General features: G+C 34.3%; 2 protein-coding genes across 2 annotated transcripts; both read left to right on the top strand.

Annotated features, from left to right (window-relative positions):
* Positions 1–6,057: 6,057 nt before the first annotated feature.
* Positions 6,058–6,996, top strand: LOC144233228 (olfactory receptor 6C75). The gene has a single exon (XM_077766059.1). The coding sequence runs from the start codon at positions 6,058–6,060 to the stop codon at positions 6,994–6,996; it is 939 nt and encodes a 312-aa protein (XP_077622185.1).
* Positions 6,997–19,585: 12,589 nt separating this feature from the next.
* On the top strand, positions 19,586–20,521 carry LOC144233227 (olfactory receptor 6C76-like). The gene has a single exon (XM_077766057.1). It carries the CDS (start codon positions 19,586–19,588, stop codon positions 20,519–20,521), a length of 936 nt encoding a protein of 311 aa, XP_077622183.1.
* Positions 20,522–21,888: the final 1,367 nt, after the last annotated feature.

The following is a 21,888-nucleotide window of genomic DNA, read 5'->3' as shown; positions in this document are numbered from 1 at the left end:
GGGGGAATGGTCTCAGGTGTGAATTTAAAAGTAAACTAAAGCTAAAATACAAACATACAGTTCTTATCATGAGTAGATAGATATGGACTGTGACTGATTTATACAATTTTAATATTTGATGGAGTTGTCTTAAAAGAATAAAAGATTAAATTTTTCTTAATAAGGTAATTCTTAATGTAACAGATTTATTACTTATATTCTGTCAATCTTTATGCAACCCCCTATAATCTGTTTTTGAAAATATTGATATAAAAGCAAATTCTGCTAAAAAGTTTGAGGCACATAATTGCTATGTTCCCTGGAGATATATTATTGCTTAAAATTGTTATTAGAAGTATCCGTTTGTGTCTTGTACTCCTTTGCATAGTGCTGCCAGAGTCCAACTCCAGCCAGGTCCAGGGGTCGCTGAAGGATGGACAGTGTCGGGGAAGGAGTGCTGAGAGAGGCACGAGATTCTTTCTGGTCACCAGCCAGGCCTCTCCGCACTGTCTGAGACTCAACTTTATTTTATGATTTAGTGTTTGGGGGACTGCACAGAAGTGGCATTCTGATGATAAATCCTTTTATCAGTAAAAACTTTCCAGAACATTGATACACAAAAGGATGGGGAACAGCCCAGAGATGGCATTAGCATAGTAAAGGCAAAAGTTAGTTCTTTGTGAGTAGGGGTCAATAGCATGTTTATCACTTAAAGCGAGATATTAAGAAAAACAGGTCTTTCAGGAACGCATTGCTTCTCCCATAACCACAAAAGAAGAAGTTCCCACAGTAAGTTCCTTCACAAAGTGCACTCAGCATATCAAGGCCAGAATGAGTCACTCCTAATACCAATCAACAAGGTGACTTGGGTGTCAGTGCTCAAGCAGAAACAACTGGGTGGGGGTAGATATCGGTCGCCATCTGACAGTAAGAGTCCATGCAACTTACCTTAACCTCACAAGGAGTTCTTTCTCAACTTATGAGTTCAGAAATGGCTCCCAAGATAGTGCCCTTCAAAGGTCATGTCCATCTGAAACCTACATATATGACCTTCTTTGGAAATAGGGTCTTTGCAGAAGTACTGAAGGGGAGCAGACAGTATCACCCCCAAATATTCCTCTTTGGGCTAGGATTTTTTTTTTTCATTTTGCTGGTTTTGTTTAAAAAATAATAGACAAAGGAAAAGCTCTGAAAGCTGAGAAGTTACTTTTTTGTAAGGTAATTACATCATATAAGAAACCTCCATGTGTAAGTGTATCTCTCTCTCTGTACCAAGAAGTGGAGGATGATCAAGTCTCTAGAAGCTCTTACCAAAGGAGAAGATAGCAAGGCTTTTGGCTTTAAGTGAAGGTATTATTTAAGGTGGTGGCTTGAGCCATTTTGGAGAATTATTCAGTTTTCCTGGATCTCTCTCACGTATACAGGAGGTATACATGCAATTAAACTTCTGTTTGTTTTTCTCCTTTTAATCTTTTTCATTATTATTATGGGGAGGGGGAGGGTTCTCAGTCAAGAACCTAAAAGAGCAAAAGGAAAATTATCTTTCCTCTCATACATAATCAAGTAAAGATGAGGTCGTATACATTAAAGCAATTTTCCATGTATCTTGATGGGATAACAGTTTCTACGTAACATAAAATTTTAAATAATATTTTAGCCTACACATAAATATCATATAAATACTATTGTGACAATGTTTACAATAAAACATGAGCACAGGGGTGCCTGGGTGCTCAATCAGGTAAGTGTTCGACTTTCGCTCAGGTCATAATTTCACGGCCCAAGGGTGGGAGTTCTGGGGTTCTGTGCTGGCAGCCCAGAGCCCGGAGCCGGCTTCAGATTCTGTGTCTCCCTCTCTCTCTGCCCCTCTCCTACTCACTCTCATGCTTCCTCTCTCTTTCAAAAAATAAAGATAAACATTAAAAAAAATTTTAAAAACATGACCACATTTAGGGCATAGTATTCAAGTTCTTGACTTTTCTCATGAACAGACTGATATACTTTGAATTTAAAATAGCTGTTCTGCTTGCTTTAATAGTGTCTTTCTTCAGTGGACACTCTATTACTTAGTCATATACCTTGAATAATTTCATGTCTCCAAAAAAAAAAAACCACACCATAATATCTTAAAACCTTTCTCCAGAAACTGTCTAGCACTTTAAGANGTGCTGGCAGCCCAGAGCCCGGAGCCGGCTTCAGATTCTGTGTCTCCCTCTCTCTCTGCCCCTCTCCTACTCACTCTCATGCTTCCTCTCTCTTTCAAAAAATAAAGATAAACATTAAAAAAAATTTTAAAAACATGACCACATTTAGGGCATAGTATTCAAGTTCTTGACTTTTCTCATGAACAGACTGATATACTTTGAATTTAAAATAGCTGTTCTGCTTGCTTTAATAGTGTCTTTCTTCAGTGGACACTCTATTACTTAGTCATATACCTTGAATAATTTCATGTCTCCAAAAAAAAAAAAACCACACCAGAATATCTTAAAACCTTTCTCCAGAAACTGTCTAGCACTTTAAGTTCATCAAGTAATCCCAATTTCCATTGAATTTAAAAACTATATCTTATGGAAATCCTATTTTAAATAGCAACAAATTGAAGTCTCAAATGATGAATGTAAATAGGATACTACAGACAGCTTTTCAGATCAATGCAATGAAATATAAAATGATGCATGGGATGAGGGACATATTGCTTATCTTGGACATGAGAAAAGGAATCTGAGTTTCTAAAATAATGTAGAATTCTCACTCTCTGCTGTAAGAAGTGAAAATAATGCACACAGTTGTCTTTCACATCTCTGTATCCTCAGAACCTAAGCCCAAAACATAAAAAAAATCCCAAAAGGAATTATGGGGTGAAAAATGGTAATGATTATAATCACGATCAAGTTTTCTATGTCGTCATTCAGTGTAAAGATGTAAGAACTTAGAGGCAAACATGACATTCCTTATGGTGTAGAATGATTGAGACCTCAGCCCCAGTCTAAAACATCACGGTGAATTGTTAATATTTTCCCTAAGATTAGAGAAAAACCCACTTGTTCACAATTTACATCTATTGCTACTGAGAAATTGCTAATCTCTTACTCCATTAAATTTTGTCTCCTTGTGAAGTTATGGATTATTTTTATAATTTATTTTTATGCCTTATCTCTGTATGTTAACACTGAGCAGATATATTTTAGTTTTGCACAATGTGAATACTTTTATAATTTAAATTCATCTATGTATTTTTCTGCTCTGATTCCAGGCCCTGATCACCAAAATATTCCATTCTACATATTCTAATTTGGACTATTGTTGAATGCTGGTGTCTTGAGAACACCAATCTCCATGGTACCTTTTGTTGATTTATTCAACTAATCCCCTGAGTCCATTGTGAATGGAGCAGATAAAATTATGGCTAGCCTGAATACCATTACTAAGATCATATCATCTTGCCCACCATACTTGGAAAGACGTTATATTAGCCTTCATTTCAACTACAACTTATTTCATTTCAAGTATCAAGATACTACTTCTTACAGTGGCAATAGGTAGGATATCTTGAAAACTCACATCTTTCAAGAAATTTGGGTTAATGTATAGAAATTAGTTGATGTATGCTTTTTTAATAAAAATTGTAGAGAATCTCCCTGAATTATCCTTTATCAATATTTTGAGTATTTGGTTACAAATATAAGATTACAGAGAAGAAACAGATTGCGAAGACTTTTGAAAATTCCCAAAAGCTCTTACATTTAAACAATTTAAAGAAGCCATTGGAAATGACAACGACCAAACCAGTCATATTTTCCCTAAAAGTAAGTATGTCTTGGGGCACCTGGGTGGCTCAGTCGGTTGAGCGTCTGACTTTGGTTCAGGTCGTAATCTCATGGTTTCTGAGTTCAAGCCCCACGTTATGCTGTGTGCTGATAACTTAGAGCCTGGAGCTTGCTTTGGATTCTGTGTCTCCCTCTCTCTCTCTGCCCTTCCCCTGCTCATACTCTCTCTCTCAAAAATAAATTAACATTAAGAAAGTATGTCTTTAATAGTTTCAAAAATATAATTTTGCTTTAATAGGATAAATATAGGCTTTATGTAAGTTATCTCAATTGTGCACAATGCCATATATGAATAAATTAAACCACACAATCTATATGAAATATATATTTAAAAAAAGAAATAATATAAATATAGAAATGAAGAAATTTTTAAAACTGCAACAATGTAATAGTTTCATGCAACATTGTTTATTACACATAAGTTTGGTGATTGATAAGACAACATGATGTTTTTGTGTTATCTAAATGTCTTTTAATAATTACTTTTAATATAATCAATATCAAGATACCAGGTAATCATTTTGGTAAAAGATTCTAAACAATTTATTTTATGTGTCTTACGCTGAGCAGATACACTTTATGTTTTAGTTTTGCACAATGTGAATTTTTTATAGTGAAGGTTAGCATCCACCATGTAAGGGCAGAGGACAAAAAAAATGCATATCTTATAACAACAAAGAGGACAGATGATGGAAAGGAAGAATCATTCCCTCCTAGCAATGAAGTAAAAATTTTAGTGCATTCATAACACACTAAATTAATTGGCTAGTCCTCAGAAAATATCATTCCTTTTGATTGCTCTGGTACCTTAGAAGGATGTAGAAAACAAAGCAGGCATTACAAACTTAGGCTATACGGACAGTGAAGCATTATTTAAAATGATCTTAGATGACAGCACATCTAAAGCTTTTATGGAAAATAAACACTTTAAACAGGAAAAAGTAAATTCTGATAAACATCAAGAGTTGCATTAAATCTAAAAATGAAAAAGAAAAGAAATAAGAAAGAATCCTTGCTTCCCAAAAGCTTACCTTTTGTCTCCCTCAAGAAAATAATAGGCAATATTATGGAAAAGTGCTAATTCATTTTTTTAAGTTTTATTTATTTATTTATTTAATCTCTAAATCCTACATGGGGCTTGAACTCACAGCCCCGAATCAAAAGTCACAAGCTCCTTTGACTGAGCCAGCAAGAGCCCCCAAAATCATTTTAGAAATAAGTGGAAACACTTACAGTTTACAAAAATAAAATTAGGACTTAAATAAAAGTAGTGCTTTATGTATCAGAGAGCAGATCATGATAGGTAGATAGTTAATACAAATATATTTAAGAAGAACATATTTATAATCTTAGCAAAGACCACTATGGCAAATTAGTAAATAAAATTAGAATATCTTGTGACACAGACATTGGAATTCGATTGGGACTTCCTTCCCATGCATTAAATGTGTCTGTATGTTGTTATCAGGGACACATTAGTCTACCAGATGGGCAAGTAAGTGGTCTCTGAAGATTGTAAAAGTTTGAATGGGACAAGAAGGCAAATGTTTATTCAAAATAGAAAAGTCAAGATATATATGAAGAAGAAAGCAACAAAAATTACCTTCAAAATTTTGCAGTATGCTGGGAGTAAGCTCTGAGTTTTATTAGAAAAGGTTTTCATCTTAGAGGTTTTAATCTCTTTATTTTTCTTGTTTTCAGCAATATATCAAAATATTCAGAAGACAGGGATTTATACTGAGATATATGAGAATACAGTGAAAAAATATAAGAATAATGAATTAGTTTATGACATACTGACATTTTTTATTATATATTATAATATGTATTATAATATATTATACTTACATATTATTATAAATGTCAATTTCAATAACTATTTTGTTTCTATGTACCACAAAATCATGTTTCACTAAAAATATAAGTCAGCAATGGTTTATTTGGAAAAGTAAGTTGAAGTACCTGGGTGGCTCAGTCAGTTAAGCATCCGACTCTTATTTCAGCTCAGGTCATGATCTCACAGTTCATGGATCAAGCCCCACATCAGACTCTGTGTTGACAGCATGGAGGCTACCTGAGATTCTCTCTCTCCCTCCCTCTCTGTCCCTTCTCTCCATTTCTAAATAAATAAACATTTTGAAGAAGTGTGTCTATGTGTGTGTGTTTTTCTTTTCTGGTGTCATAACTTTCCTTATTTTTTAATCTGTTTTACAGCTAAATAAAAATATCATTATAAAGAAGGAAAATAATGAGAAATTATACCTTAGTAACAGAATTTATTCTTCTTGGATTGACAAATGACCCACAATGGCAAGTTGTACTTTTTATATTTCTTCTTATTACCTACATGCTAAGTGTGACTGGGAACTTGACCATTATTACCCTCACCCTTTCAGATCCCCACCTGCAGACTCCAATGTATTTCTTTCTTCGAAACTTCTCATTCCTAGAAATATCATTCACATCTGTCTGCATTCCCAGATTCCTTGTCACTATTGTGACAAGGGACAGAACCATTTCCTACAATGGTTGTGTGACTCAGCTATTTTTCTTCATCTTCTTGGGGGTGACAGAGTTTTACCTTCTGGCTGCCATGTCCTACGACCGCTACGTGGCCATCTGCAAGCCTCTGCATTACATGACCGTCATGAGCAGCAGAGTCTGCATCCTTCTTGTCTTTAGCTCCTGGCTTGCGGGATTCCTGATCATCTTTCCACCAGTAATGCTGCTGCTGAAGATGGATTTCTGTGCCTCCAATGTAATTGATCATTTTATCTGCGACTCTTCTCCAATTCTACAGCTTTCGTGCACAAACACTCGCTTTCTAGAACTCATGGCATTTTTTTTAGCGGTGGTAACACTTATGGTCACCTTAACACTAGTTATTCTCTCTTACACATATATCATCAGGACAATTCTGAGAATTCCTTCCACAAGTCAAAGGAAGAAAGCCTTTTCCACTTGTTCCTCCCACATGATAGTGGTGTCCCTCTCTTATGGAAGCTGCATCTTCATGTACATTAAACCTTCTGCAAGGGAAAGGGTGACTTTAAGCAAAGGAGTAGCTGTGCTCAATACCTCAGTGGCTCCTCTCTTGAATCCTTTCATATATACATTAAGGAATCAACAGGTGAAGCAAGCCTTTAAGAACATGGTCCAGAAAATGGCCTTTTACTCAAATAAATGAATGTGATTATGAAAAAAATATACCCTTAAAAGCAAAGCTGAATTAAGAACTCTGTCTTTCTCTACATAAATTCTTCAAACACCTCAATTCATTCTTTCAGTTAGACATATGTATGTCAACAATGCCTCTTTTTATCACTAGCTTAATAACCAGGTCTTAACTGGTTTTCTATATAGAAAATAGTCAACCTTGTCCTGTGTAACTAAAATTCATATGTCAGTAATCTCCATTGTTTCTGATATCAAAGCAAAGCAGCTTTTATATTCATACAAAAGATACAGATTGCTATACTATAAGAAGCTACTAAAAGCCACAAGCACTATGAAATGTATTTTATGTGAAATAAAAATATGTATCAATTAATATTTCTCAAATTTCTACTTCTGTGTCATCAATAAAACATATTTAAAACTAAAATCATTAATAAAATACCTCCATGAGTTTACCAATAAGATATAATTAAAACATGTTGAAAAATTAAATAGAAATTTAAGATAAAATCTGCTTCTGCTGTCAGTCTTACCTTTGTTATTTGAAATGAGATGGCACCCATTTTACACTAGTTTTTGTAAGAAAAGATAGCAGATTCAGTGCAAGAGAAGAAATGAAATTTACCTTTTTCTTCCACCAATAATACGTTCTAAAAATAATAGATTCACTGAGAATTCCCTATTTCTGCCAATCACATTTGAAAGGGAAAAACATGGTCTATAAAGGTAAATTAAGTTATCTTGATAAATCTCATATTTATATTCAAACTCTTTCAACTGATACAAAAATGGTCTTTCCTATTGATAGGTAAACAACAAATTCAGAATCTAGAATTCTGTGACATGTAGACTCCAGAGAGTATCTTGGAAATGATGATATATGACTTATTTATGCCTTAGTTTCCTGTATTAGCAAATCTGCATACTGTGTTTATTAGTCCTTTGCCTCTTTTACAGCATGTTCTACCTCCCTTCAGTAATATCTAAGAAAACAATTCTTACAGCTTGAGGATTGTAAAAGATGTGCCCAAGCTTGGTTCCTATAGTTAATGTGCCCCCTGGCACCAATGTAACACTAAGAAAACTGGTTGTCTTTAGACAGCAGTTGTGAATCTAACTAGATACTAGGCAAGTGGATTTGACTTGGTTTCTTAATTTCCAGCTTAGTCTGATACATAGGTTAATGTAAAGAGCTGTACATAGTTTCTAACTCCAGGATAGAAATACCTTTTCTTATTTCTCAAAGACAGGCAAGAGTGTCCATGAGCACTCACTTATTTCTTACCACTGTCCTTTCATGGAATGGGTTACTTTTTTTAAAAAGGATTTAACATAACACTACCACAAAAGGAAAATTAATTTATAATTTTATTCAATTATAAGTTCTTTATTAGGGCAACTTGTAATAAATGAAATTATATAGGTTTCTTTTGTAAGACTATAACGAGTAAGCTGAAATACAAAAGCAAGAATTTATCAAACTCAACACCCAAAAAACAAATAATCCAGTTAAGGAATGGGCAGAAGGGGTACCTGGGGGGCTCAGTCAGTTAAGTGTCTGACTTCAGCTCAACTCATGATTTCATGGTCTGGTCCATGGGTTCAAGTCCTGCGTCAACCTCTGTGCTGACAGCTTGGACCCTGGAGCCTGCTTCAGATTCTGTGTCTCCTTCTGTCTCTCTGCTCCTCCCCTACTCTCTCTCTCTCAAAAATAAACATTAAAAAAATGAAATGGGCAGAAAACATGAATAGACATTTTTCCAAATATCCAGATGGCTAACAGACACACGAAAAGATGTTCAACATCACTCATCATCAGGGAAAGACAAAACCAAAACTACAATGAGATACCACCTCACACCTGTCAGAATAGATAAAATTAACAACCCAGGAAACAACAGATGTTGACAAGGATGTGGAGAAAGGGGAACACTTTTGCACTGTTGGTGGAAATGCAAACCAGTGCAGCCACTCTGGGAAACAGTATGGAGTTTCCTCAAAAAGTTAAAAATAAAACAATCTTACAACCTAGCAACTGTACTACTAGGTATTTACCCAAAGGATACAAAAACACTGATTTGAAGGGGTACATGCACCCCAATGTTTATAACAGCATTATCAACAATAGCTAATTATGGAAAGGGCCCAAATGTCCATCAACTGATGAATGGATAAAGAAGATAGATGATATATTTATAGATATAGATATATAGATATGTAGATAGACATAGATATAGATAGATATAGAAGCAACTTTGTAACTCAGGAGAGGTGATGATATTTTCCAGTTCTCTATAACTACTTTTTATATCATCCATTTGCTTTCATAAATATTCAGGGTTTTTTTTTTAATACCTAATACATGCAATGCTAAGGGAAACTTTTCCATACACTCTTTTAAGAATTCTATCTTAAATTCCTTCTTAAACTGAAGTCATTAATATAGTTCATGAGGAGAGAGGTAGAAATGCGTGAAAAGGCAGAGAAGGAAGAGACTAAGAGCACAAAAAGAATATCAAATTTTGTAGTAAATAAAGTTTGGGTTGGATACTCAAATAAAATTATTTACCATTTACAATAACATTCAGAGGAAATCAGATAAGCCTGGTCTTTATCCCCTTTTATGTGGTCAAACATGCTACTTGGCAAATTCCACATGAAAATAATTATTATTAGAAACTATATATTAGTTAAGAATGAACTTGCCTGGGGGGTGCCTATGTGGCTCAATCAGCTAAGCCTCTGGCTCTTGATTTTTGGCTCAGGTCATGATCTCGTGAGTTTGAGCCCCACATCAGGCTCTGCACTTACAGTGCTTGGGATTCTTTCTTTCCTTCTCTTCCTCCTCCCTCAAAATTAAATAAATAAACATTTTTTAAAATAAAATAAATATGGATGATATAGTCTGAAATGACACTGCATTTTAAAATTAATGGCAGAATGACAAAGGAGAAGAAGCTATCACGGAACAAAGGCCTTTCTCCAAAGCTGCTCCATTCCTTGTTGCTCCTTCCCAAATCTAAAAATAACCACTTACCTACAAAAGAGTCTTTCCGTACACTCATCAAAATCAGTGCCATTTAGAGTCCACATATAAATTACATGATCTGAGCACATCATAAGCCTTGGAACAATATTATGTCCTCAATTCCATTATTATATAAGGGACAGTATTACTCGTGCAATAGCATTTTAAAATTTTGTTCTTAATTTGATAGCAACAACCAAGAAAACCTTAGGCTAAAGCATGAGGTACTAATCCATACTCTACATTGACATGAGTCACAATAATTTTCATGCATTGAATAAAAGCAGAAAGATTTTACAATTGTTTGATCACTGCATATGTATTATCACATTCCATCCTCATCGCCATCTTAGCATCATTGCTATATTTCAGGTAAGTAAAATCAGCCTTGCCTTTGTTCCATTCCTATGTTCCATTCCCCAACTACCAACCCCATGGTATTATTATGTTTCCACTACCATACAGTATTGCAAAGATTTTGAGGGGACAGGAACTCCAGGAGAATTCAGTTCCAACAGATGTCAAGTTCATAAGTGGAAGAGCTGGATCTCAAAGTCAGCTTTTTATATACAAAATATGCACTCATACTTATAAGCAAAAAACAGTAACTTTATAATTTTTAATTAAATAAATCCAAACATAATTTGAAAATAAGCTATATGACCCATTTCAAAGTTTAATTTAACATTTGACATTTTTATCATAAATATAAATAGATCCAAAATTAGATAATCTGGGTGTGATGAAAATATTGACATTTTAAGATTAATCTCTTACATTACTATTTGGTTTGTATTTATTGTTAAATATATCCTACATAGAGAAATGCATAGGAAGTTAAAGATGTCTGTTTAAAATGATAACTAAAAAACATGCATACTTCCACTTCCCAGGCTAACATAGCAAACACTAAATTAACATAGAAACCCCCAACATTTTTGTCCCCCAAAATACAGATTTCAAAAGACACATCAACTGGATTGATGCTGCTTTTCTTTTCACACTAACAACATTAACTCTTCATAGTTTTGTTTCTTTCCTGGGTTTTGGTCAAGTTCAGGGAATGAAAAATTACAAACAGTAAATTTCAGCTGCATGCTTTTATAAAAGTTGACAAATGTATGCCATTATGTATCCACAAGCACAGTTGAAATAAATATTATCTTAGTCATTTCAAAATATTTTTCATGCACTTTTGTAGCCACTCCCCACTTCTTACTCATAGCTCTTGAAGAATCCACTTGATATTGTCCTATGGTTTTGTTTATTTTGTATTGTTGTAGAAAAGGAATCATATAGTTGTAGCTTTTAATTGTCCCTTTTTCACTTAGTAAAATGCTTTAGAGATTCATCTACATATTTGCCTGTATCATTAGTTTATACCTTGTTTGTATGAATACATGGATTCACCAGCTGATAGAAATTATAAAGCTTCATGTTTCATATTTAGGTAGATCTGTTTTGAGTTTTTTGTATAATAAAAGATATATGCTGTGGTTCAGATTTTCCTATATATCCAAATTTTCCAGCACCATTTGCTGAAAAATAATGTGTTGTCATTGATACTTTGGGGCACCTAAAAAATATATATTTCATATATATAATATATCTCTTATTTTACCAATACCATATTCTTTTAATCAATCTGCTTTGTAAGAAATAATGATTTAATAACTCTATTATATAAAAATTCATACAAGTATATATAAATAAAGAAAATCATTTCTACTACTCTTTCATTTATTTCTGACATTCCAATACATGCATTGAGTATTTAAGTTTTTAAAGGACATACGAAAATTTAAATATTGCATATTTCCCAGTTTTGTTCTTCTTTTTCAAAGCTGTTTGGAGTATTTTAGGCTTTTTAGCTTTCAACAGAACTTTTAGATTAGGCTTGTAATTTTAACAACAACCACCACACAGACTTCCAGTTTCAGCTTGACATGTAAAGAACTTGGAATCTCATTCTTAGAACATAAGATGCTAAACAAACTGAAAATTGATTACTTGTCTTTGACCACTCAAAGAACTGAGGTCACAGGATAAACTGCCACCTTGTAAACTGAAAAGAGGTACAAATTCAGTCATGGCTAAGATCTGTTTAGCTGGAACATAACTGTTGGAACCACACAATGGTAGGAATTCTTAAATGGTAAGTTTTACAAATTGCTAGGGCCCTAGTGTAGACTACTAGAATTAGAGAGAGAATTCAGAATGACCTGACACTTTTCATGGAAGTTAGCTCCAGGGGTTCTTGGGAAAAACAACGAAAATCCCTTCATGCTAAAGGAAAAGTAAGCAATTTATTTTTTAATATTTATTTATTTTTGAGAGAGAGACAGAGACAGAGTGTGATCTAGGGAGGGGCAGAGAGAGAGGGAGACACAGAATCCAAAGCAGGCTCCACATTCCTAGCTGTCAGTACAGAGCCTGAGGCCGGTGTTGAACTCATAAGCTGTGAAATATGACCTGAGCTGAAGTCAGTTAAATGACTGAACCACCCAGGTGCTCCAGAAAGTAACCATTTTAAAACACACTAAAATTGTTCTTCATTACAAAAACCTACTTTTCAATGAACTTTACTATATCCTTATCCCACCTGGACAAAGCACATTACTCACAGTCCAATCTTCTTTAAACTTCATGTCTTAACTCAAAGATGAGTATTTGGGACAATTATACAACTGGAGAAACAGTAGTGAAAAAAATCACAATTGAGAGACACAGGCCTAAGATTTTGAAGTGTAATCATAAGATTAGAGAACATTATCCCTTTGCCACAACCACTACCACACAATATACAATACAGTACCAGTGAATTACAGCTGTAGAGCTTTTATTGTTCTTGGAAAGAATACTTACAGAAGCCTGTAATCAAGAGGGGAGACAGAAACAAAGACACTATAAGATATGAAAGCTTCTTCAACCTACAGCTTCAGCCACAGCAAATAGTAAACACATCACAGTAAAATTATCCTAACAAGATTATACTAAATCTTTATACTAATGGCCTAATTACATCAGTTTAAATTTCAATGACAAAAAAAAAATTACAATACATGGCAAAGGGAAAAAAATAAAAACAAAACAAACAAAAACACCTTACCATCTGAAGAGACAAAGCAAGCTACAGAATCAGAGTGGATATACCACAGATGTTAAAGATATCTAGCAAGGAATTGAAAACTATGATTAATATGATAAGAGTTCTAAAAGAAAGAGTAGAAATCATGCAATGACAGATGACAAAATTAAGTGAATAAATGAAAACTATAAGAATCAAAGGAAATGCCAGGAATCAAAAACAGTGTAACTGAAATGAAGAATGCCTTTGATAGGCACAAAGCAGAGAAAAGAACCAGTGATTTCTGAAGATGGCTCAATGAAAAATTACCAAACCGAAATGCAAAGAGAATAAAGAAAAAAAATTAACAGAACACAGTATCCAAGAATATGGGACAGTCCCAAAACCTGTAACATACGCATAACTGAAATACCAGACAGAGAAGAGAGAAATGAGAAAAAAGAAATATTTGGTGAAATAGTGGCTATAAATAGAACTTCCCAAAATTAATGACAGAAACAAGGACACAGATAATAGAAAATTAAGAGAACACCACCCAGGACAAATAAACAAATTTTTCTTCAACTATTTGCATTATATTTAAATGCAGGAAATAGAAAATCTTGAAATAACCCAGAAGGACAAAAAATACAGCTTACCTAGAGAAGAACAAGGGTAAAATTACAACACATTTTTAATCAGAAAATATGCAAGTAGGAAGAGAATGGAGAGAAATATTTAAAGCATTTAGAGAGAAAAAGCACTAACTACACACAGTTAAATTATACTTCGAAAGTGAGAGAGAAATAAAGACTTTGTCAGACAAACATGAACTGAATGAATTCATTATCAGCAGGCCTGATCTGCAAGAAGTTTTTCAAAAGTTCTGTCAAAGGAAAATTATATATATCATAAAACCTATTCTACACAAGAAAAGAGGGACACTGAAGAAAAAATAATTGAAAATAAAATATAGTACACTCACTATAAAGATAAATTAATGAGGACAACATGGTATTGTCAAAAAAATATCCATAAAGATCAAAATTAATGAAGACTGCACGGTATTGAAAAAGAATAGATGTAAAGATCAGTGAAACAGAATAGAGATTCCAGAAATAAAACAACACACATACAGTCAGTTGATCTTTGTCAAAGGAACAAGAGCAATTCAACTGAGAAAAGTTAATCTTTTCCACAAATGGTACCGGTAGAATTGGACGTCCATACAAAAAATAAATGTAGACACAGACCTTTCACAAAATTAACTCAAAATGAATCACAGACCTACTATAAAACTTGAAGAGTAAGTAAATGGATGGTGGATGGGAGAGCCAGAATTCTCACTTTTGGAGTAGGAGGTTACAGAGAAGAAGTGAAGGAAAGTTACACATAGTAATACTTATACATATGTATTTATACACAGGTTATTAGGATCACATTTATTTCCTGGTTCTATCTTCTTAGAGAGTCAAAAAACAATGACACTATGATAGCAATCAGCACTCCTAGAGCCCAGATCTTGTTTCCTAATTCTATTCTCCAATAAAAGTAAACAGGTATTATTGCAGGAATATTTGATTAGAGGGCTGTGGTAAGGAATATACAAGATGATCATGAAGCATCTTATAGTACCAGAAAATAAGGAAGCAATTTTTTAAAAACAACTGTGATGGATGGATGTCAAAGGAAATAGTTGCCAACTTGAAAGGCCTCCCAATGGCCAAAGCTAGAAAATTTTATTTTTTTTAATTTTTTTAATGTTTTTTATTTATTTCTGAGAGAGACAGCATGAGCAGGGGATGGTCAGAGAGAGAGGGAGACACAGAATCTGAAACAGGCTCCAGGATCTGAGCTAGCTGTCAGCACAGAGCCCGATGCAGGGCTCAAACCCACAAACTGTGAGATCATGACCTGAGCCAAAGTCAGGCACTTAACTGACTGAGCCACCCAGGTGCCTCTAAAGCTAGAAAAATTTAGCAACTAAATAAATTAGTATTGAATATAACTGAAAGTACAAAACATTTCCATGAGTCCATACTGATATAAATAAATCACTGAATACATTAAGAAATGGGAAAGAATACACAAATTTTCCACATAAAGGAATCCCAAATAATTTACTCCATCTCCTAGGCAGAGCATAATTCCCAAGAGTGCAGTGTCAGCTACACATACTGACTTCCTTCCACAGAGTACAATGTGGAAAATGGAGGGTAGGTGGGAGAGCAACCTTAACAGTGAGGAACCTAATTATCATAACCTCAGTCAGGTGATCAAAGTTCACACCAACAGTGATAATTCACACTGATAGTATGAACTCACGATATGGATGTGATGAAAATGGTAGATTTCACTCAATGGTCTTCTTCCCCCAAATACATAACCCTAATTTAACCCAAGAATAACATCATATAAATTCAAATTGATCAAAATACTTGATCAGAGTTCTCAAAACTCTCAAGATCATTAAAATTCTGAGATTGTCATAGCCAAAAGAAGCCCAAGGATGATTAAAGTACTGTAGTATCCTCGAAGAAATCCAGGAACAGAAACAATATATTAGGTAAAAATCAAGGAAATCTAAATAAACTGTGTTCTTTGCCTGATAAAAATGGTTTAAACCAGTAATGTATTAATAATTTATCAGTTCATTAATTATAATGACTATATATTAACATGTTAATAATAGGAGAAACTGTGTTAGAGATAAGTAGTAATTCTCTGTTCTACCTTTACAATTTTTCCATAATTCTAAAACTGTCTTAAATAAAAAATGTATCCAAAAAAACCCTGATGATACCTTGATTGGAATTGTTGACTCTATCAATACATTTGTTAAATATTGACACCTTAAAAATATTGAGCCTTCTAACACATGAGGATTTCATAGCTTTCTGTTTAGTTACATGTTGATTTTTTTATTCTCCATCACAAAGAATAAGTTTATTTTTTTATTGAAGGAGAAGAAACATTCAATGTTATATTAGTTTCAGGTGTACAACATAGTGACTCAAAAATTCTATCATTGCTCAGTGTTCACCAAAATAAGTACTATACCATACAACATTATCACAATAATATTAACTATATTCCATATGTTGTACTTTTCATCTCCTTGACTTACGATTTTGTAACTGGAGGTTTGTACCTCTTAATCCCCTTTACCTATTTCATGAATTCCCCACTCCCTTCTGGCACCAATCTGCTTGTTCTCTGCATTTAAGAGTCCATTTTTTTAATTGTTCATTTTTTGTTTTGTTTTTTAGATTTCACATGTAAGTAAAATCATATGATATTTGTCTTTCTCTGACTTATTTCACTTAGCATAATAACCTCTAAGTCCATACATGTTGTTGCAGATGGCAAGATCTCATTCTTTCATAGGCTGAGCCATTATATATATACCACATCTTTTTTATCCATTTATCTACCGGAGGACACTGGGTTGCTTCCATATCTTGGCAAATGTAAGTAATACTGCAATAAGTGTAGAGGTGCATATATCTTTCTGAAGATTACTGGATCATATGGTATTTTTGTTTATAAATTTTTGATGGACCTCTATGCTGCTTTCCACAGTGTCTGCAACAATTTACATTCCCACCAACAGTGCATAACGGTTCCCTTTCTTTCCCCACATTCTCACCAACACTTGTTATTTCTTGCCTTTTTGATTCTAGCCATTCTGACAGTAGTAAGGGGATACCTCATTGTGGTTTTGATTTATATTTCCCTTATGATTAATGATGTTGAGCACCTTTTCATGTGACTGTTGGCCATCTCTATGTCTTCTTTGGAGAAATGCCTATTCAGATCCCCTGCTCACTTTTTATTCAGATTCCTTGTTCTTTTGTAGATGTTGACTTTGTATAATTTCTCTATATATTTTGGATGTTGCCCCTTATTAGATATATCATTTGCAAATATGTTCTACCACTCAAGTGGTTGCCTTTTCATTTTGCTGATGGTTTCTTTCACTGTGCAAAACCTTTTTATTTTGGTGTAGTCCCAATAGTTTGTTTGTTAATTCTGAATATATTTTTATTGACAAAATATTTGAATAGCACATTTTATATACCTGTGGCCCTTTATTCTTGCTGTTTTATGCTTCTTCACAAGTTTACATGTAATTGGATTATAGTGCCTCAACAGACATTTATCTCAGGTCATATTAAATAGCATTGACAATATGAAATTCAAAATAATTCTAAGACTGCTTTTTTCTCAGTGCTTTTCTTTGCACTTATTTATCCCTCTGTAATGTAATGCTATTCTTTGCACTTACATATCCCTCTGAAATGTAGCTTTTTTTTAAACTCATTTCCCAAGAATACCTAATTAATATTATTCAACTAAACTGTAGGGTACATTCATCAGGAACTTCTCTCTCCAGAGACATTTTAATTGTTCTCCTGAAAGAATCTCCTGTGACTGTTTTTTTCTGAACATCAAGAAAGATGATTTATTTTTTTAAATATATTTCACCACCATACCAAAGTGATCCCTTGTGACTTTTTTTTTTTTTTTAAGAAAAAAAGATATCTGTTTGCTTTAGTAGCAGTGGTTAGAAAACCATGGGAAGGTAAGAAAAAGATTTTAAAAAATGACAACTCATGTTTACTTTATAAAAGTTACTAGGAGCCAGGTAAATGTTATATTAGTAGATCTTCCTAGGATCTAGGGTTAGGAAGGATATTGTTTTTAGGGAAATTTTGGAAAACAAGTGATACTAAAGGTGTGGCCATGGAGTGTGCAATTTAAGAGAGTTTCTTACATTTCAAGAATTTTCTGTCTCACAAATTTTTATTCATTCCCATGCAGCTCGCCTCTTTCCTACAAGTGTTATATCTTGATTCTCACTCATGGTTTGAGCCTTTCCTTCTTACGAACGAAGAGTTTTACTTAATTAACCAGCAAAATGGACAACTTTGTCACCTCTATTTATGTGCCTGTTTCACTGTAACTACTTTTTATTTATTTTGAGACTCTTACCCACATTCCAGGAAAGTTTAGTCTCTAGTTCTGTCTGCTGTGTAACCGAGTAGAAACTTCGAGCAGGGATCCGTTTTGCTGCTGGCCTATCCTTTCTCCACTTCTCTAGCTCTACTCCTAAACAATGAGTTAGTGCCGTAGACACTGCTACCCTACACTGAACAATTTCTCCAATACCATTTGAGTCTCGGTCTTCCAGATTTAACGTGGACTGACTACTTGGGACTGCCCAGGGAGCTAGTTCCACCATGTGTGTCACCAGCTCTTTTCTGGATCACCTGTTATAGAACCTCTGGAATACTTTGTTTGCACCTTCTACCTGCACCTGGGATGGTGTCAACTTTCTATCAGGGCCTCCCTGACTTTAGGAATAAACTTTCTCCTGAATTTATTCTTCAGTATGTTCCATCTCTCTCTATGTGACCAGGATCATCCTGCCAAATTCCACCTACATGCTACAGAAATGTGTTCTTGCATCATAAAATTAAAGGCAGAAACAAACTGTGAAGTCTATAAAATGCTCCAAAAGTAAAGCCTCAAACACTGACCCTCAATTAAAGTAAGGCAACAGAACATTTGTATTTGAAGAGTTAAATTGTTACCACATGAGATTATATAACTGTAAGTATATTTTTGATTTCTTTTCTTTTTAAAATTTATTTCTGAGGGGAGGGGCAGGGTGAGCAGGGGAGGGTCAGAGAGAGGGAGATACAGAATTTGAAACAGGCTCCAGGCTCTGAGCTAGCTGTCAGCACAGAGCTCGATATGGGGCTTGAACCCATGAATCATGAGATCATGACCCGAGCCAAAGTCCAACGCTTAACAAACTGAGCCACTCAGGCGCCCCTATATTTTTCATTTCTTATCTCATTTATTTTTTCCTTTCTCTAATCAATTTATAACTTAAATCACTTAAGTTTGCCTGTTTGAATATCTTTTAAAAAGTAATAGATTACTATTTAATTCAGAAAGGGAAATGTTTAATTCTTACTTTGTTTAAGATTATATAATTTTTTAAAAAAATTTTTGTTAAGCTGTCAGTTCTCTGTATAGGAAGGACTGACATGAAAAATCTTGAAAAAATTACAGAAACTAAAGAATCAAACTTCAATTGTTTGATTTTGAGAAAAATTATTAGAACATGTGGTCATTAGGAAAATATTTTAATAGAAGTAAAATAATATTTTTATAGTTTTCATGCACACATGATAAATGTTTTAAAAGAAAACAAAGCACAATTAAGAATATTTTTCATATACAGATGTGTTTGTTAGAGCTGTCAAGTGACTCAGTCAATTTTAAATGGCTACTGATCTACAAAGAAGATACTAGAGAAGATACTCATACAGATTTTCAGAAGTTAGTACAATTTGGTAGCTAATTTGTTGCTCTGTTATATGTCTTATATATTTCTTAAACCAGCAGATGTGATAAAAAATAATCCTGGACTCACAAAAATCATTGTTCCTTGTTTGAATTTATAGACCTGGGAGAAGTCAGCAATAAGAAATGAAAAATCAAACATCTGTAAAGGAGTTCATTCTTCTGGGATTAACAAATGACCCAAAGCTAAATGTTTTGATTTTTCTATTTCTATTTTTCACATACATACTGAGTATAACTGGAAACTTGACAATTATTACCCTCACTCTGATAGATCCTCACCTTAAAACCCCCATGTATTTTTTCCTTAGGAATTTCTCTTTTCTAGAAATCTCATTCACAACAGTTTGCATTCCTAGATTTCTGGCCAGCATTATAACAGGGGATATGACTATTTCCTATAATTCTTGCATGGCTCAGGTGTTTTTCTTCATACTCCTTGGCTCAACAGAATTTTTTCTTTTGACTGCAATGTCTTATGATCGGTACATAGCTATCTGTAAGCCATTGCATTACACAACAATAATGAACAGCAGAATTTGCAACCAGCTTGTAATTAGCTCTTGGCTGGCTGGATTTCTCATTATCTTTCCACCTGTCATGATGGGACTTCAACTGGATTTCTGTGACTCCAACATCATTGACCATTTCACCTGTGACTCTTCTCCTATGCTGTTGATATCCTGCACCGACACGGCATTCCTAGAGCTCCTGGGATTCTTGCTAGCAGTATTCACACTCATGGCGACCTTAATATTGGTGATTCTTTCCTATGTATTCATCCTTAAAACAATTCTGAGAATCCCCTCGGCTGAGCAAAGGAAAAAGGCCTTTTCCACTTGTTCCTCACACATGATTGTCGTTTCCATTTCTTATGGAAGTTGCATTTTCATGTATATCAAAACTTCAGCAAAAGAAGGAGTGGCTTTGACCAAGGGGATAGCAGTGCTCAATACTTCTGTTGCCCCAATGCTAAATCCTTTTATTTACTCCCTAAGGAACCAGCAGGTAAGGCAGTCCTTCAAGAACTTAGTCAACAAATGCTTCTCAAATAAATTTTAATCATAAAGAAATTCATGACTTGAACTTTAAATGGAATCTTATCACTAACACGATATTAACATTGTTATATTTCTCTACCCACTACAATATTCAACTTCCTTTCCTTCAGCTTTTGTTCTCCATTTATCCTATTTCGACCTTACGTGGTTCAACTATCTTTTCACATGTATGTGCCCTGACAATTTTCTGAGGATGAGTGATTTGATGTCACATAACTGTGAATAACATTTAACAATGCCAGAATTTAGTTTTAACAATCATTTAAGAACTTTCTCTTTGCACACCAATCAAATGCTAAATAAAATTCTAAGCAATTCTTTGAGAGAGAGAGAGAGAGGGCTTGTGGGTGCATGTGCGCACGTGTGTGGGCGGGGCAGAGAGAGAAGGAGACAGAATCCCAAGCAGGCTTCCTGCTGTAAGCACAGAGCCTGACCTGGAGCTCAATCTCACCAACCTTGAGATCATGACCTGAGCCAAAGTCAGGAGTTGGATGTTTAACAGACTGAGCCATCCAGGCACCGCTAAGCAGTTCTAAAAAGTTATTTCTCCCAGTGCATAACCATTGAGTATTAAAATAATTTCATCTGTGAGGTAAAGCTACTATCTCTAGTGTGCTTTTACTTCTCCTCGTATCTCATAGGATTTTTATATTATAAATGTTGATCTATTCTGTGTGGGGCATAGGAGTTACATTTTCATTGTGAATTTTATCCTTTAATATTATGACATATCTGTTTAATGCCCTTTTAGGACTAAGTTCAAAAGTTACTAGAAGTATGGCATTGCCATTTTGGTAAGATCTCAATATTTTCACCACAAAGCATCTTAAATGAACTACTCTGATGATTGTTCTACAGCCCATTATGTTCTTTTAATTTGCTAATGCTGGGTGGCTCAGTAGGTTAAGCATTCCACTTCACCTCAGGTCATGATCTTACTGTTCATGGTTTGGAGTCCCACGTCAGGGCTCTGTGATGACAGCTCCGAGCCTGAAGCCTATTTTAGTTTTATGTGTCCCTCTCTCTCTGCCCCTCCCATGCTGTGCTCTGTCTCTCTCTCTCTCAAAAATAAACATTAAAAATAATAATAACTTAAAAATGAAAAATATAAAAATATATCTCTCTGTCAGAATTTTTGCGGACACTGGAGGGTATGGATCTAAGCATGTTTGCACTATCCAAATCTTGACATAAATCTTTCCTATAAGAAGTTTTTAATTATTGCTCTATACTTATAAGAATAAAACCTAACTTAATATTTGTCTGTCTTCTTCCTCAAGCAATGCATGAACACATGAAATCACTTAACTTACCATCAGAACATTTGTCCTTATTGTTTATTTGAGTTCTCAGTGATTGGGTTCCCTT

Source organism: Crocuta crocuta, unplaced genomic scaffold (assembly GCF_008692635.1).
Source record: "Crocuta crocuta isolate KB4526 unplaced genomic scaffold, BGI_CrCroc_1.0 scaffold245, whole genome shotgun sequence".
Lineage (NCBI taxonomy): Eukaryota > Metazoa > Chordata > Mammalia > Carnivora > Hyaenidae > Crocuta > Crocuta crocuta.
This window is presented reverse-complemented; position numbering and strand designations above follow the sequence as displayed.

Coding starts and splice junctions, on each gene's coding strand:
- LOC144233228 (XM_077766059.1), top strand. CDS start 6,058: ATGAGAAATTATACCTTAGTAACAGAATTTATTCTTCTTGGATTGACA.
- LOC144233227 (XM_077766057.1), top strand. CDS start 19,586: ATGAAAAATCAAACATCTGTAAAGGAGTTCATTCTTCTGGGATTAACA.